We start from the raw sequence: 10,000 nt of genomic DNA, 5'->3' as shown, positions 1-10,000 counted from the left end.
CCCCCGTCCTTCTTACCCCCCCTCCTCCTCCTGCTTCATCTTTACCCCCTCCTTCCCCTCCTCCTTTCACCTTCTTACCCCCTCCTTCCCTTCCTCCTTACCCCCTCTTCCCCCTCTTCGCTTGCTTCAACCCGTGACCTGTGACTTGAACCTGACCTGCAAGAGGAGGGGGGGGGGTGAAGGGGAGAGGTAGGAGGAGGGGTTTGGTTGGCAAGGATGTTGCACGTGCATTGTGTCTACGATGTTTACCTTTAATTATTTCTCTTGATGGGGGTAAGTGTGGTGATGTCAGGTGCAAGTTACAGTGAGATAGTGATGGTGAAGGTGTTTGTGTTTAGATTTTCTCATATTTTGATTATCGTATTTTTTAATGAATTTCAATTTTCATATGAATTAAAGAAAATTGTTATTATGTGTTATAATACTTTGAATTGACACTCCGTACGTTTAATTTTCTTTTACAGTGTTACTATTACTGTATCGTCTGTATCGTTTATCTATTTCTTTGCTATGATTACTCTATATCTTTTGGTTTGCAGTTTGCACTATTTATTCATTCCTTTGTAATTATTACCTCAATACTATTGCTTTATCATGTGTACTGTTTAACAATTTCTTTGCAATGATTGTGTATTGTTTATCAATGTCTTTGCAGTGATTACTCCATAACTACCACTTTGTGATGTGTACTATATATTTATTTCTTTGCAATGATGACTTCAATACCATATGACTTGATCATGTAAACTCTTCATTCATTCCTTTGCAGTGATTACTTTTTGTCGTGTGTGTAATTCTCATTTTTATTTTGGTTCTTTCCTCAGGGCGGAGTCGAGTCCGTGCGAGCTCGGAGGGCAAGGTAAGGAGGCGGAGGTCGTCCTTGAGATGGTATGGAAGACGGTTTGTGGGTGCGTGATTGTGCGAGTGTGAGGGTGAGGTTGAGTGTAAGTGTGAGTGTGAGTGTGAGTGTGTGTGAGTGCGAGTGTGAGGTTGAGTGTGAGTGTGAGTGTGAGTGTGAGTATGAGTGTGTGTGTGTGAGTGTGTGTGTGTGTGTGTGTGTGTGTGTGTTTGTGTGTGTGTGCGAGTGTGAGTGTGAGTGAGTGAGTGAACGAGAGAGCAAGAGAACGAGAGAACAAAAGCGATAGAGAGAAGAGACAGACAGAGGGACAGAGACAGAGAGACAAACAGAGAGAGAGAAAGATTGAGAGACATACACACCTGTATACCAGACATATGTATTTGTGTAAGTCGCCCGGTCTATAAATTCTACCCAAATATATAAGAAAGGATGAAAAAATCCTCCATCCTAGGTAGCAAAGGTAGCGGAGGTCAACCAAGGCTCCTCATGGAATATTTAGACACCGGCTACGCCAAGCAGTGCGCCTATTCATCACCCGCCCCTCCCCTCCCCTCCCCTCCCCCCTCTTCTCTCTCCCTTCTACTCCTCCCCTCCCCCTCCACCTTGGTTCTCTTTCCTATAGCTGAGCGCTTACCTGTCAGAGATTTTGCTTTTCCTTATTCCGCCGTCTCTCTCTCTCTCTCTCTCTCTCTCTCTCTCTCTCTCTCTCTCTCTCTCTCTCTCTCTCCTCCTCTCTCTCCCCCCCCCCCTCTCTCTCTCTCTCTCTCTCTTTCTTTCTCTCTCTCTTCTCTCTCTCTCTCGGACCCCCCTCTCTCTCCTCTCCTCTCTCCTCCTCTCTCTCCCTCCTCTTCTCTTCTCCTTCGGACCCCCCTCTCCTCCCTCCTCCTCCTCCTCTTCCTCTTCCTCCTCCTCTTCCTCCTCCTCCTCCTCTTCCTCCTCTTCCTCCTCTAATTTCTATCTAAGGAAGTGTCATATTACCTGACCCCAGCTGACACTTTGGTGGTCTCCTGACACGCGGTACAGGTGGCCAGGGCTGTCTGTCACTCCAATGGCTGTCACTCTTGTTGCTGTCAGTCTTGTTGCTGTTGCTTTCGGTTGTTAATACTGGCAGGGTTTTGCGGGGTCGGGATGGGGGTAGGGGTGGGGAGGGTGGGGGGACTCTGTGTTTTTGAGTTTGTTGTGTTATTTGAGATGGGGATGATGTTGTTGATGTTGATGTTGATGTTGATGCTGATGTTATTGTTATTGTATTATTATTATCATAATTATCATTATCAATAGGTGTTATTATGATCACATTTGTAATCATTTTTATTATAATTACGATAATGATAACCATCATCATTACCATTATTACTGTAATTCCTAAATTCACCTGGGCTGTAATTAGAAACTGTGAATCTCAGTTAATTTTGCTGTTAATTAACTCTGTCTGTCACTCTTGGGAAGGAATATATATTTTTTTCTCTCTCGGGTTAATGTGTTTATATTATGCAATCGTGTTTGGTTCGTTGTTGGTAGTGATTATGAATGTTATGTTTATTATAATAGTTTTAATTGTGTGATGATGAATTTTGCTTCTATTCTGCTGTTGTCGTTTGTATGATTATGGTGATTGGAGGGGATGGTGTCTTCGTGTTTGGCAATGGATGTTATTTTTGTTATTGGGATCATGAGCATTGTTATTATTATTGTTATGAGCATTGTTGATATTATTATTTCTTATAGTGATTACGATAGATTTAATGATAGTAACTATATTTAATAAGCATTATCTTCGGTGAACCAATCACAAGAATACGAATAATATACACACATATAGATTTATTTATTAATTTATTTGCTTTTAATGAAACTAGAAAGCATATTAGTGAAGAAAAAAAGTTTTAATTCGGTGAAAGTGTAGAAGAAAGTGGTAATAGACAGAAAAAGGAAGAAAGGAAAGTAATTATCGCTGAAATGATAACCCCCCCCCCCGTTCCCCCGCCCGCCAGCATTTCCTTCTTCCGGTTATGGGCATTTGCAGGAGACATTGTTAGTTATTGTGAAGTCATTGTTCTAACCTCCCTTCCTCTCTCCCCTCTCTCCTCGCGCCTCCTCACCCCTCTCCCTTCTCCCCTCCTCACCCCTCTCCCTTCTCCCCTCTATCCACGCCCCTCCTCTCCCCTCTCTCCTCACCTCTCCTCTCCCCGCTCCCTTCTCCTTTCTCTCCTCCCCTCTCTTCTCCCCTCTCCCGTCTACCCACGCTCCTTCCCTCCCCTCCATTCTCCCCTACACCTTTTCATTCGTTTTGTCTATTCTGTTCGTTTTTTCGTTGTTTTTTTCGTTTTCTCTTCCTGTTTCTATCTCTCTTTTCTTTTATCTTTCCTCTCTCTCTCTTTCTCTCTCTCTTTCTCTCTCTCTCTCTCTCTCTCTCTCTCTCTCTCTCTCTCTCTCTCTCTCTCTCTCTCTCTCTCTCTCTCTCTCTCTCTCTCTCTCTCTCTCTCTCTTTCTTTCTCCCCCCCACTTTCCCTCTTACTCTCCCCCTTTTCCTTTGTTACCATAGCTTCTGTTGGGCTTCACTGCACTTCCCATAGAAAGAGGAGGAGGAAGGGGGAGGTGGAGGGGAGGTTTAAGGCGGTGTGGGGGTGGGGGAGGGGGGATTTGGTGCTGGATTTCAAGCCTCTGTCAGTCCTCCTCTCTGATTCCCTCGTGTGTGTGTTTGCGTGAGTGAGTGAGTGAGTGAGAGGGGGGGGGAGAGGAAGTGAGAGAAAGAGAGAGAGAGAGAGAGAGAGAGAGAGAGAGAGAGAGAGAGAGAGAGAGAGAGAGAGAGAGAGAGAGAAGGGAGAGGAAGAGAGAGAGAGAGAGAGAGAGAGAGAGAGAGAGAGAGAGAGAGAGAGAGAGAGAGAGAGAGAAAATGAGAGGAAAAGAGAGAGAGAGAAAGAGAGAGATAGGCAGAGACAGAAATAAAGGAAGAGATAGATAAAATGTAAAATATAGAAAAAAAGATAACGGGAATAAAAGAAAAGAAAAAAAAAGAAGGGCAAAGAAGGAGAGAGAAAGAGAGGACGTCATGATAAAAAGTAAAAGAGAAAGGAATGGAAAGCAAAAGAGGAAGGAAGTTAAAATCAGAGAAATGAGAGAATAATGAGAAAGAATGAAGGAGGAGAAAAAAGGATGAAAATTAAATTAGAAAAAAGGGTCTTTGTATGGTTTACTGGGTCTTTCCTGCTTAATGATGATCAAACAGCTGTTTCACATCAAGTGGGAGAAAGCTCGTTTCCTGGAGAGCTTGAAGGGGAGGGAGGAGGAGGGAGGGAGGGAGAGGGGGAAATGGGGGAGAGGGGAAGGGGGATGGATGGAGATTGGGAAACGGTAGAGGATAGATAGAGAGGGGGAAATGGGGGAGAGGGATGGAGAGAGAGGAGGCGATAGGATATGTGGAAGGGAGAAGGACGAATAAGAGGAAGGGAGGGAAACTGGAAAGAGAGAGACTAAGGGGGAGGAGGGGGAGGGGGAAGGGGAGAGGATACGGGGAGGTAACAAGTTGCATTTGTTGAAGACGGCACTACAATAACACATTTAAGTATTTGGGGCGCCGGGGGGGGGCGGGGTCTTTATTTACGGGAGGGAAAACGTTTGTCCGGGCGAACGTTTGTGTCCTCGTTATTGAACGTTGCAACGCTAATGTGTTGTTGTTATTATTGTTTGTTGCGTTTTTGTTTTCATTTGGTGCTTTACCCTTCATGTTGGTGTTTATTTATTTATTATGCATTGTACATCTCGTTGGTTACACATGGTTATCCACTTTGTGTAGATGTTATGCTGTTTTGCACATGCGGCGTTATCGCCTCTTCTTTCTCTTCTTTTATTTCTTTCTTCTCTTCTTCTTGTTCTTCTACTTCTTCTTCCACTCCTACTCTTTCTTCTTCGTCTTCTTCCTCTTTTTATCTTTCTTATTCTTCCACTCATTCTTCTTCTACTTTTTCTTCTTCTTCTTCTTCTTCTTCTCCTTCTTCTTCAACTCCTTCTTTGTCATCCTCTTGCGTTTTTATGGGGGAGGGGGGGAGGGGTGTCCATTATTATTATTGCCGTTGTGAGAACTCCAGCGCACCCCCCCCCCCCTCGTGCGTTTCACCGGGTGGGAGAATGTGGAATGTGAGAGAAAGAAGGAGAGAAAGAGGGAGGGGAGGGGAATGGGGAGGTTCCATCCATCCATCCATCCATCCATCCATCCATCCATCCATCCATCCATCCATCCATCCACCTACCTGCCCACCCATCTATTCATCCATTTCTTTATTCATATATTCACGAGTAGATGAATACATCCATCCGGGCAGCTCGTTCATTCATTCATCTCCATTCATTTATTCATGGAACACATTGATGAGTAAATTAATAGATCACAGTGTAACAGCGAGATAAGTTTGTCTGACTCAAGCCTCTGTTATCAGTATGATGTGGCTCCCCTATCCCCCTCCCTTTCCCCCGTCCCCCTCCTATCATCACCTTCCCCCTCTTGCACCCTCCTCCCTTCCCCCCCTATCCCCACCTCCCTTCCCCCTCCTATCACCACCTCTCCCCCCTTCTATACCTTCCTCTATCCCCTCCCATGCCCCTCCCCCATCGAGAGGTCACGTGACCCCATGTGCTGTTCTATATCTTATCATTGTGAGTCACTCTCTGAGAAGTGGGGTGTGGAGCGAGGGCGAGTGAGGGGGTGTGGAAGAAGGTGGAGAAGGAAGAAAGGAAGAAAGGAAGGGAGGGAGGGAGGAAAAAAGAAGGAAGGAAAGAAGGAAGGAAGGAAGGAAGGAAGGAAGGAAGGAAGGAAGGAAGGAAGGAAGGAAGGAAGGAAGGAAGGAAGGAAGGAAGGAAGGAAGGAAGGGGGAAGAAAGGAAGGAGATGGAGAAGGAAGGAAGTAAAGAAGGAGGGAGGAAGAAAGAAAGAAAGAACGAAAGGAAGGAAGGAAGGATACCCTCTCCTCTGCATTGTAAAATCATTAGCTGCAATTGTAGTAGTAGTAGTGGCCATAATTGCAGTAGTACCTGTTGAGGCTATTTTTGTGTGCGCGCTTGTGTGTGTGTGTGTGTGTGTGTGTGTGTGTGTGTGTGTGTGTGTGTGTGTGTGTGTGTGTGTGTGAGAGAGAGAGAGAGAGAGAGAGAGAGAGAGAGAGAGAGAGAGAGAGTAGAGGAGGAGAGAGAGAGAGGGGACGAGGAAGGTCGATGAGGAGGAGAGAGAGAGAGAGAGAGAGAGAGAGAGAAAGAAAGAAAGAGTAAGTGAAAGAGAAAGAGAAAAGAATGATAGTGAGAGAGATAGCACCTAGAAGAAGAAAGTGAGAGGCAAAGGTTGATAAAGAAGAGACTAAGAGCGTGACAGAGAGGGCCGAGCAGCAAAGCAATGTCTGGACTCGCTTCGTGCCTTCCTTGCGTGATCGATGTTTTGGTGGCTCGGGTGGCCTTGAGGCAGGGGGGATGGGGGGGTGGAGGGTGCTTGTGCGCTTTCTCGGGTCTCTCTCTTTTTCGTCTCTTTTTCTCACTCTTTATTGGTGGGGGAGGGGGTGGGGGTGGGGGGAGTCGCTCTTTCGCTCTGTTTTTTTTTTTTCTCTATATGTCCTTGCTCCATATTTTTCTCTCGCTTTCTCTTAATTGGATTGTCTTTTTTTTCTCTCTCTTTTTCTTTCTATTTCTTTTTTTCCCGTTAATTCTACTTCTCCCCTCTCTTTCTCTTTTTCTTTCTTTTTTTTCTTTTTCTTTCTTTTTTTTCTTTTTCGACCTTCCTTCCTCCTTCCCTCCCTACCTCTCTCCTTCCTTCCTTCCTTCTTTCCTTCCTTCCTCCTTCCCTCCCTCGCTCCCTTCCTCCTTCCTCCTTCCTCCCTCCTTCCTCCCACCTTCCCTCCTTCCCTCATCCTTCCCTCATCCTTCCCTCCCTCGCTCCCTTCCTCCCTTCCTCCTTCCCTTTCCTCATCAAAAAAAGTAAACATGGAAAACGCAGGCTTAGCACGCCAAGTATTTAAAGGAACCAAGATAACGGTGTTTGGGGAAGGGGGGAGGGGGGAGGGAGAGGAGCAACGTAGAGCCATGATCAATACCCCGCCCCTTCCTTCTCCCCCCCTCCCTCCATCCCCCTCCTCCCACTCCCCTCTGTATCCCTCAGCCCTCCCCTCCTCCTCCCGTCCTCCTCTCCGTATCCCTCGCCCCCACCTTTCCTTCAAGGTTACTAGACTGTCACATTGTTTTATGAAAGATCAACAGCCAAACTTTTCCCCTCTCCCCACTCGTCCTTCTCTCCCCTTCTCCCGTTTCTCCCTTTCTCCCATTTAACCCTCCTCTTCCTTATGCCTTCTTCCCTTCCCCCTCCTTTATGCCATTTCTTCTTTCCCCTTCCACCCCCTCTCTATCTATACTTCCCCCCATCCCCCCACTCCCCTGGAACGTGCGCGCAAGGTCATAGCGGAATTCGAGGTGACCCTGCGTGCCTTTGGAACCCCCTTTCCCCCTTTCCCCTTGGCTCTCTCACTCTTTCCCCCTTTCTCCTTTGCTCTCTCCCCCTTTCCCCTTACCCTTTTCCCTTTGCTCTCTCCCCCTCTCCCCTCTCCCTTTTCCCCTTTGCTCTCTCCCCCTTTCCCCTCACCCTTTTCCCCTTTGCTCTCTCCCCCTTTCCCCTCTCCCTTTTCCCCTTTGCTCTCTCCCGCTTTCCCCTCACCCTTTTCCCCTTTGCTCTCTCCCCCTTTCCCCTCACCCTTTTCCCCTTTGCTCTCTCCCCCTTTCCCCTCCCCCTTTTCCCCTTTGCTCTCTCTCCCTTTCCCCTTTGCTCTCTCCCCCTTTCCCCTCCCCCTTTTCCCCTTTGCTCTCTCCCCCTTTCCCCTCCCCCTTTTCCCCTTTGCTCTCTCCCCCTTTCCCCTCACCCTTTTCCCCTTTGCTCTCTCCCCAGCCCTCTTCGACCACTACCCCCTTTTCCCCTTTGCTGTTCTCTACCTTTCCCTCATCCCTTTTCCACTTGCCTCTCTCCTTTCCCCTTTGTTCTTTCCCCGTTCCCCCTTTTGTCTGTCCCCCTTTCCCTTTGCTATCTCCCCCTTTCCCTTTCCTCTCTCCCTCCCTCCATCCCCCTCCTCCCACTCCCACTCCCCTCTGTATCCCTCAGCCCTCCCCTCCTCCTCCCGTCCTCCTCTCCGTATCCCTCGCCCCCACCTTTCCTTCAAGGTTACTAGACTGTCACATTGTTTTATGAAAGATCAACAGCCAAACTTTTCCCCTCTCCCCACTCGTCCTTCTCTCCCCTTCTCCCGTTTCTCCCTTTCTCCCATTTAACCCTCCTCTTCCTTATGCCTTCTTCCCTTCCCCCTCCTTTATGCCATTTCTTCTTTCCCCTTCCACCCCCTCTCTATCTATACTTCCCCCCATCCCCCCACTCCCCTGGAACGTGCGCGCAAGGTCATAGCGGAATTCGAGGTGACCCTGCGTGCCTTTGGAACCCCCTTTCCCCCTTTTCCCTTGGCTCTCTCACTCTTTCCCCCTTTCTCCTTTGCTCTCTCCCCCTTTCCCCTTACCTTTTTCCCTTTGCTCTCTCCCCCTCTCCCCTCTCCCTTTTCCCCTTTGCTCTCTCCCCCTTTCCCCTCACCCTTTTCCCCTTTGCTCTCTCTCCCTTTCCCCTTTGCTCTCTCCCCCTTTCCCCTTTGCTCTCTCCCCCTTTCCCCTTTGCTCTCTCCCGCTTTCCCCCTTTCCCCTCTGCCCCTTTCCCCCTTTCCGCTTTGCTCTCTCACTCTCCCCTTCTTTCTCCCTTTCCACATCTACTTTTCCCTTCTGCACCTCACCTTTCCTCTTTCTCCTTTTCCCATTTCCCTCTCCCCCTTTCGTCTTCTCTTTTCTCCCCTTCTTTTCTCTTCTTCTTTATCTCCTTCTGCCCTCTCCTTTCCACATCTCCTTCCCCACTTTCTTTCTCTACTCTGCTCTCCCTGACGCTTCCTCTCCCTCTCTTTCCCTCTTCCCCTCTCTCCATCTTCTCTCTTTCCCTCATAGGGGAAGGGGAAAGCAGATGGGGTAAGGGGAGAGGGGAGAAGAAAGGGCATGGGGAAGAGGAAAGCAGATGGGGTTACCGAGGGGCATTAGATAAGGTAAGGGACGAGGAAGGGGAAGGGGAAGGGGGAGATAAGGGAGGGGGGTTAAGGGGAGAGGGATGAGGCAAGGGGGGGTCTGTCTGGAAGGTCGTTTCATTGGACATGTGTAACGAGCAGGTTAATTCCCCCTCGGCTGTTCCGGTGGGCTGACAACCGCCCATGCGTTCTCCTCGTGGAGTGGTTTGCTAGTGGGTACTTTTACCTTCCCTTCTGTTGTCTGTTCTTGTCTTGTGTGTGTCTGTTTCTGTATTTTTGTTGGGTGTCTTTTGCTCTGCTTTTCTTTCATTTTTTTTCTTTTTTTCTTTCTTTTTATATTATTTGCTCTCGTAATTTGTAAATCTATCTTTTTCTCTCTCCAAATCTACCCCCCCCCCTCTCTCTCTCTCTCTCTCTCTCTCTCTCTCTCTCTCTCTCTCTCTCTCTCTCTCTCTCTCTCTCTCTCTCTCTCTCTCTCTCTCTCTTCCCTGTACATGTGTGTCATCTGTTTATCTTCCCTTAAAGATTACAACCCTTTCATATCAGCGATTACATGCATGCGTGTGTGCGACAGAGAGTGAGTAAGTATGTGTGTGTGTGTGTGTGTGTGTGTGTGTGTGTGTGTGTGTGTATGTGTGTGTGTACATTTATGCATGTGTATCGTTGTTTTCCAGTATTCCTTTTTTGTGCGTGCGTGCGTGCGAGCATGTCAGGGTCGTCTCGCTTTGATTTATCTCTTCGTAGTGACGCACGCTGTTTGGCCGTTCGTTCGTGTGTCCGTTCGTGCGCTTCGGTGTCTTGTTTTTAGTCCGTTTTGTCCGCAGTGTCAAGGCTACGTAGATGTTCGTTTCTTCCTCTATTTTTCTGTCTCTCTTTGTTTCTCTGTCTATGTCTCCCTCCTTCCTTCCCCTCCCCTCTTCCCTCCTTCCTTCCCCTCCCCTCTTCCCTCTTACCTTCTCCCCTCCCCTCTTCCCCCTTACCCTCTCCCCTCGTCCCTCTTACCTGCCCCTCCCCTCTTCCCTCTTACCTTCTCTTCCCCTCTCCTCCCCTCTTCCCTCCTTCCTTCCCCT

The 10,000-nt window shown here is 48.0% G+C and overlaps 1 protein-coding gene across 6 annotated transcripts in view; it reads left to right on the top strand.

Annotated features, from left to right (window-relative positions):
* Positions 1–10,000, top strand: part of spir (spire type actin nucleation factor) — a 240,942-nt gene that overhangs the window by 28,969 nt on the left and 201,973 nt on the right. For all 6 annotated transcript variants that reach the window (XM_086543451.1, XM_086543450.1, XM_043038010.2 and 3 more), the window contains exon 2: positions 825–859. In XM_086543451.1, the coding sequence (XP_086399577.1) occupies positions 825–859 (35 nt within the window). The remainder of the gene's footprint in view (positions 1–824; positions 860–10,000) is intronic.

Source organism: Penaeus japonicus, unplaced genomic scaffold, assembly GCF_977035675.1.
Source record: "Penaeus japonicus unplaced genomic scaffold, GWHDUDI00000001_assembly GWHDUDI00000013, whole genome shotgun sequence".
NCBI lineage: Eukaryota > Metazoa > Arthropoda > Malacostraca > Decapoda > Penaeidae > Penaeus > Penaeus japonicus.
This window is presented reverse-complemented; position numbering and strand designations above follow the sequence as displayed.